Source organism: Dermacentor silvarum, chromosome 8, assembly GCF_013339745.2.
Source record: "Dermacentor silvarum isolate Dsil-2018 chromosome 8, BIME_Dsil_1.4, whole genome shotgun sequence".
Lineage (NCBI taxonomy): Eukaryota > Metazoa > Arthropoda > Arachnida > Ixodida > Ixodidae > Dermacentor > Dermacentor silvarum.
The window spans coordinates 52,569,421-52,577,055 of NC_051161.1; the positions used below are offsets into that span (position 1 = coordinate 52,569,421).

The following is a 7,635-nucleotide window of genomic DNA, read 5'->3' on the forward strand; positions in this document are numbered from 1 at the left end:
GCTTTTGGTATTGCGGAAGGCTGATCTACTGATACAGAAGAAATCTTTTTTTCTCTCTCTCTCTTTAGTGTCCCTTTAAGGCTATACGCATAACTCGAAACAATTCCGCTCACGGGTCTTGTACGGATCTCATTGTTGCGCTTCTGACACATACGGCGGAGAGTATAGGCTTTTAGGAAACGCACTGGCGCCCCGACGGCATCACTCGGTCCTCCCCCGGTGGCAAAAAGCGGGAGGTCGGGAAACCCAAACGAGAGCGGCAGCGAAGCCAGGTTTCCGACAGTGGCTAGCTGCAGCAGCAGCAACAGCGGGTGGGGGGGTGCCGGCGGCATTCACCCTCGCCGAACCTTGCTCGATACGCGGTTGGAGTTATGCTGTTAGCATCCGTTCCACATGGAGTATTCGGGCACGGAAGGAGACGGCTGCTGTCGGGGCGACAACGTTATTCCACCAGGCAGTCGTCGACGTACCGAGCACCCCCCACCCTGCTTCTTCCGAAAACGCGCCGGCAGGTCGCACGGCACCCCGCATGTTGCCGCGCCCCTACGCAACAGCGCAGCGTCGACTACGCAACTGCGACGAACGTCGGTGCGCCGCGCACTACGCTTTTGCTTTCCAGGTAGGTGCATCAACTCTGTCAGTAGAAAGTTAAAAAAAAAAAAAAATAGGAGACCGAAAGTTAGGGGCGCTAACGGCTGGGCCTCGTACAAACGAACGCAAAGAGGGTACAAAAGAACGCCTTGCGTCAGCCGAACATGGCTGCTAATTTCCTTACTTATACCTAATCCATTCTCTTACTCTATAATAGCTAGACCACCGGCCATCTACCTAACGTGTTACACGACATGTCGAACTTCACTTCCTCTTAATTTTAGTAGATTTATAAATGTATCCGCTTTTGTTCTGAAATCCATATATGGCCTTCTTTATAAATCTCTTAAGGTTAGACCTATCATTTTCCGTTATATCGCTCGTTGCGGGATCGTTAGCTTGTTCTCACTCTACATTCTTACCTTCCATCTTTGAATTCAACTATTCGGTGCCACCGTCGATTATCATTCAAAAGATTGCCTACGCAAAATTGTTACGCAAAATTGTTACAATGCTTACGAGGGTTTTGAGCAATAAGTCTTACTCAAAAATTCGTGGTATATTTTAGAGCGGTTTATGATGCATCAGTTTTGTCCGCTTTAGATGCTGTCTCAATAGGTGATGTTTACAGAATTGTGATATCTTTAAATCGCTCAATTACACAGTTGTAAACTTGATTCCTCGATTTTTTTTTTCAGTTTAATGTCTATTTATTTTATTCTGAGATTTTTAAGAATTGTTACAAAATATTGATGGGATCAAATTGAAAATAAGTATACTTGGTCGGTGGATCTTAACTTTTGCATTTAGCCCTTTAAGACGCTATGTACACAATTGTGTACGCCAAGAAAGTTTGTCAACAGTAATGGCATTGATGAAAGTAATGGTACTTAAAATGTCTCGCATAGATCTTGAAACCGTTCTGAATGGAATCGTGTTGCAAGTTTAAATAACGGGTTCAAAATGTTTTTGTAAAACGAGTGGGAAGGTAGACGGTTGTGTGTACTTGCTTCGTGCGAGTATGTCGTTGTATGTAGTGGGTGTACTCCTTTCATAATTTTTCAAAGTGTGTTGCATCAGGCTTAATTTTCAAGTGCCTGGATGAGTGCTTCCTGCTAGACATGAAATAGTTCATATATGTAACAGTCTCATATGTAATGTTCATGTAGTGAGTTTTCGCACGGTGTCCATGTTCTGTAAACTTGACAAAACTAACTAAAGAATTGAAAATTCTTTATCTATTAATACTGTAGCTGTATGCATTTTATGATTCTGAATATGCAAGAAATGCGGTGAAAGTAAGTTTTCAGCCAACAGAATTCATTGGCGTCTGAAAGGGGTAACTGCAAGAAAGCTCATCAAAATTTATGCCGTGGTTGCCGTGAAAAAATCAATTTCTTGAGTTCTAATTGAGTTAGTTTGCGCCCTACATGCAGACGACCCGCACCAACGTCAGCCCTGGCGGTGCTCATGGAGAACCTGCTGCTCTGGTTCATTCTACTAATCGTCATAGCCGCGTGCGGCATATTCGGCCTCTGGCTACTCTGCAACGTGCGCTCGTACCTCGGCAACAACGGAAGCAGCAGCAGCAACCAAATGACGCACCCACTGTTCGCCGACGAACAGCAGCAGCCGCAGTCACCGTGCATGGATCCTCGCCAGCAGCACCATCACCACTGGCGTCCGGAAGAGCCGCCGCAGCCATATCCGCAGCCTATGCCGCAGCCACAGCCGAAGCAACAGCCGCAGCCGCTGCCACCTCTGCACGATCAGCAGCAGCAACAGCGTAACGGGTACCCGTTCCACCCGTACTACATCGAGCCGCCGATCGATTACACGCCGCCTCCAACGGTGGAGCCACCGCGAAAGCACACCGTATACACACAGACCTACCAGTCGTACGCCAAGAAGAAGACCGTCAAGATAGAAGATCAGAGGAGCTCAAGTTCTCCCAACTGAGTGCATTATTCTGAGTGAGCAGGCACTAGCAAGTTGTGAAGCGACTGAGAAATAAATTGAAACTGTCAAGACAGCACTATGGCAGTGACAGTTCCACTTGAAATACAAGGGGCTGCACAGGTGCATGCAGTGCCACGTTGTCAAGACAGCACTATGGCAGTGACAGTTCCACTTGAAATACAAGGGGCTGCACAGGTGCATGCAGTGCCACGATTCAAAGTCGTCACGTCAGTGCAATCCTTGACACGCTTAAACAGTACATCCTTTTCGCCGAGTATAATGCTGCCCGGTGTTTCTTTCGCGGAGCTGTGACCTGTAGATCACTTAGACAACATCATGACCACCTCCAGCATGTCGAGGCCTGACGGGACTTTCCGAGTGTTTGAACAGTTGCACAGACGAGACTTCATCACGGTGTTCGGTGTCGCAGTGATTAGGACCTCGAACTATTCACCTGCCCACATCGGCCAACTTGGAAGGTCATGCTATGTCTCTTTCTTGTTTTTTTTTAATCCCGAATTAACGACCACGCTGACAAATAGTTACACTAGCTATAATTCCACAAGTTAAGCGGCGCCATCAAGTATCTGTAATGCACGCTCCATCACAGCACAATGGTATACTTTTCCGACTGTGGTTTGGTGTCGCATTTACGAAGTCGTTTGATTTCCGCATCGGATGGGAGGATAGCGCTGCGTGTTACCACTGCGGCGACGAGGAAACTATTGAACACGTTCTTTGTCATTGTCTCCGATACATCGCACACAGGCAGTCACTCGCGACCGCGCTGGCGAGTCTTGACGACCGGCCGCTTTCGGAGCAGTCAGTCCTGGAACGCCGACCTATAGTCGTCACACTACAAGACAGTGAAGGCACTCTTGAAATTTTTACGTTCGAGTGGTCAATTGGAGAGACTGATATAGTTATCAGGGACGTGCACAACCTTCCCTATTCTTATTTTTTTTTCTTTTCGTTTCTTTGCGTTTTATCTCCGCTGTTCTTTCTGTATTTCATTTCCCCTTCCCAGTGCAGGGTAGCAAACCAGAATGTTGTCTGGTTAACCTCCCTGCCTTTCCCATCCCGTTAATATCTCTCTCTCTCTCTCTCTCTCCATCACAGCAAGAATGATTAGAACGGAGAACGTTTCAGGATGTGGCCCAACTATCTAACCCACTCAATAAATTTTTCATGTGAAAAGGCACAAGTTCTTGTTCCATTAGTTAAATTTCAGTTGCTGTCTTGGTGTGTCGTAATGGCGGCATTCGAAGAGAGAATAGTGAAGGGTATGCATCAGAGCTGCGGAGTGGTATCTACGGAGTTGAAATTATTCCGGAATCATTACACATTTCCAAACTCCCAGAACGGAATGGGAATGGATTGGTGTCACCAGTCGGACAGGTTGAATGCATGGGAGTGGAATCGGAGCCCGAGATTCCGTAATGGAGTTGGAATGGAATGTGTGCGTAGTCCTGGAGGGCCAAATGTTGATTTTAAGCGAAGCCATAAAACTGGTAAGTTTACCAATTCGACTAAAGTAGACTTCGCCAATTTATTGCATTTCTAAACTTTTGCTCCATACTTTGAGCATAAGTTGAGCAAAAGTTGACTCTAAGTATCTACCTGTAAGTGACTACCTTTGCCATGATAATTATAAAGAATGTTTTCTCCTGGTTGTATACCTCTGAAGACCTGGAAACCTTTTCCGAGTTACGAGGTTGAAATGCATTTAAAGACAGCCACTTTAAGTTCTCAAGAATGATCGTATATTGCAAGAGCAAAGGGGAGGGGGGGGGGGGGGAGGCTTAACAACTATACGAGGCCAGAAATTACTTCGCAAACTGTTGTACCCTGGGCGAGTCACGATGATTTGGAACGCTCCCTATGTTTTTTCGCGCACTGTCAATTGTCCAGATGGCGCGATAACAGGCGGTCAGAGCGATAAAGTGAAAAAAAAAAAAAAAAAATTGCGCCCAGTAACATGCCAGTAGAGATGAAAAAAAAAAAAAAAAAAGAATCCTGAAAAATGCGTTTCGCTTTATGTTAGTCATCAAATTGGCAGAATAACCTTACTAAATGCACGGCGTGCATAACATTGCAAGGTTATTTTGTACTTTGCTTTACTCGAATAAAAACAGTTTCAGAAGAATTAAAGATTATTGGAAATGATTTGTTTCATTCAGAAGGCAAACCTTGTGTATTCTGCTTGTATCGCAGCGAGCGATGTAGTTGTGAACCGCCTAATACGTGTACAGCCAAAGTAAAGCTAACTTCAGCGGTTAGGAGCGGGCCACGGTAGGCTGGTATTTGCAAAAGCGTTGACTCATGCTCCGCTAAATTATGGTCATGTTTGGCTGTAAAAAAAACAGGCTCAATCCCAAATTGAACATAAACTGCGCGAACCCGATGAGGTGACACGTTATTTATAAAAGCCTCAATTATTACCTCTTTTTTTTTTAATTTTGACTATCGTTTTGAAGCAGCATAGAAATTAACTAAGCTTGCTGTCTGTTGTTTTTTTTTTTTAATTTTTTTGTAGAGACTTGTTCCGAAATAGGGGATGGAATGAAAGGCTGACATGTGTTCCTCAGGAATTGACTTTTGGAGATAATTGTATCTTGATCGCAAGAATTAATTCATTTGACAATCACGTCATATATTCGTGATTTATAACCCGCACCGCTAACATATGTATCTACTGTTAAACAGTAAATATTAGGTTACAGGCGAAAACATGCTGCATAGATAACAGGCCCCAAACAATATATGCACTTGTGGGGAAAAATAGCACGTAACAACATTTCTAATGTTGTTAAACTTCGAAAATATGCTTTCGTTACTAGGCACGCAAGCGCAAGTAGTAAGCAACTATAGAAAAAAGGCGTTTCATTTACTGGAATTGGAGGAATTGAACGAACCATCTCAGCCACTCCAGGATTGGGAATGGTCCAACTCTCACCATTTCGAAAGTACGGGGATTTCCACTCACCAGAATGGAGTCGGAATGGAACGGAGGGCCCCATCCGTAACTCTGGTATACATAGCCTCATCCGCACAGCCTGTAATCACACAACGTGACAAAATGGAACCCGATGTCGGTAGCGCTGGTCTAGCGCTGGGCCGCTAGTGATGAAGAATTAATGCTTCGATTTGACAGCATTCCCTGTCATGTTCAAGAAATCATTCATACTAAACGTTTACGCCGATTCCACGTTATTGTACTTTAAACAAAAAATAAAGCAGCGTGTGTATGTGTCACTGCTGTACATATAATGTTGCAAAACCGCATTCCCAACGTGAACGGTGCACTTCATCGTTCAAATTTCCCGGGTGCTATGCAGTGCATGGCCTCCGAGATTTAGCGGAGCAGAATTACATAATCTCGAAGGTCACGTTTTGTTAAAGCTTGTTTGGGCTGCTGGTAAACGTTGCTACTGCTGATGTAGCTGATCGATGAGAAATTATGGCAAAACTTGCTACCAGCTTCTCTCGTCTCGTTTCTACTTCTGCTGTCTAGTTCCTCACTTTCATTAATGGCATGCTAGTAGACCATAGCCTCCTCGATAACTCTGTGCCTGTCAAATGGCGCTTGATAGGCCGTCGCTTTTCCCTCTCCCTATTGGTCGTTTCTACCGAGAGATGGCGCCACCGACGTAGACTAGCTCATGACTCCTGCCGTGTGCCCGCGTCTCCGTCTCTCTCCGTTACCTCCGCTGGTATCGCAAGTCGGGTGCATTGTTTTCGTCGAGTTTTCTCGTGCATTACGGTCAAACCTAGCAGCGTTGATACGGTCCACAAATTTTAAACTTTCTTGGGTGATCGTGGACCTGAGCTTAACGCTGAGCGACCGTGATTGCTAGATGCTTTTGACGTGCGATCACGTCAAAAAAAAATCGAAGAGGCCACGCTGGTTCACAGACATCATGTGCGGGTGAAGCACCATGAACTTCTTCACGTGGATACATGTAACTTCGAGCAACGCATATAATGACAAAGCATATAGTGACAGAAGCGCCCTCGGGATTTTGTATGTCTGAACTGTATGCATCTCGGTATTTTGTATGTCTGAGCTGCATGCATCGTTCAACAAAGCGTTTGCAATAAAATATTTGCTCGCATCTTGCTTATTCAAGGCATGCGGCGCCTTTTCTAGGTCCTTAAATACTTGTTTCTATTTTTCCTGGTCGCCAAGGCACACGGACGTGATAGAAAGTGCAAAGGTTTCTGGGTATGAATATTCACGTCGGCCACAACGCTCATCTGATGCAAAAGAACTTGGGGAAAACTTGTCTGAAAGTCGTAAAAATAGTATGCTACTAACGTGCGCCTAAAGTCCCTAGATATTTTTTTGCTTTAAAATCTAGAGAATTTACGTGTGCCGAGGCCCGAAGGACGGCTCACTATAAGAATGGAAGAAGAAGAATATAAGAAGGACGGCTCACTATAGAGCAGCGTCGCAAGAAGTTTTTGACAAGATAGAACTGTAATAACGCTTGGTGGCTAACGCGTACTTTCTGCACTTTACTACGGTAACTAAGGGTGTATTAACCACAATGTACAAATTCGCGTTTTTTTTTCTCGTTTTTTTGTGTTTTTTTTTTCTACGTGCGACGCGCGATCCGCTTTGACGTTACAGTTGCTGCAACCGCGCTCGCACTTTCACAGACTCTATTCGAGACACTACTATGGTGCTCTACAGCGCCATAAACAAGGCTCTGGTCACCCAGTGGATCGTTGTGCCACCATCGCAGCAGTTAAAACAGTCGGCGTCTCGCCCGCCGCGCAGACGGGAGACGCGGCGGCACTCTATGTCGGTGGCGCCCTCAGCGAAATGAGCGGCGGCAGTTTGCAACTCTGCCGACGGCGCCTCCCTATTGTTGTCTCGGCGTCTTGACAGGCACAGAGTTTATCGAGGAGGCTATGAGTAGACATGTCCAACGCGGTTGTCCACGCCGTTGGGGAGCTTGGAACTGGTGCTGCTCTCTATCGTAAAAAGGGTGACACACGCCGACTTTCCTTCGCAGCTTTCACAGAGCTTGCTTGGGCTGTTGCAAGGAGGAGCTGGGAGGAGTCGGAGCATTCTTTAGT

The 7,635-nt window shown here is 45.6% G+C and overlaps 1 protein-coding gene across 1 annotated transcript; it reads left to right on the forward strand.

Moving 5' to 3' along the window:
• Positions 1-295: 295 nt before the first annotated feature.
• Positions 296-4,145, forward strand: LOC119461229 (uncharacterized). The gene is made up of 3 exons (XM_049672422.1): positions 296-619; positions 2,028-2,670; positions 2,746-4,145. Exons 1-2 carry the CDS (start codon positions 372-374, stop codon positions 2,548-2,550), a joined length of 771 nt encoding a protein of 256 aa, XP_049528379.1. The 5' UTR covers positions 296-371; the 3' UTR covers positions 2,551-2,670; positions 2,746-4,145.
• The last annotated feature ends 3,490 nt before the right edge of the window (positions 4,146-7,635 follow it).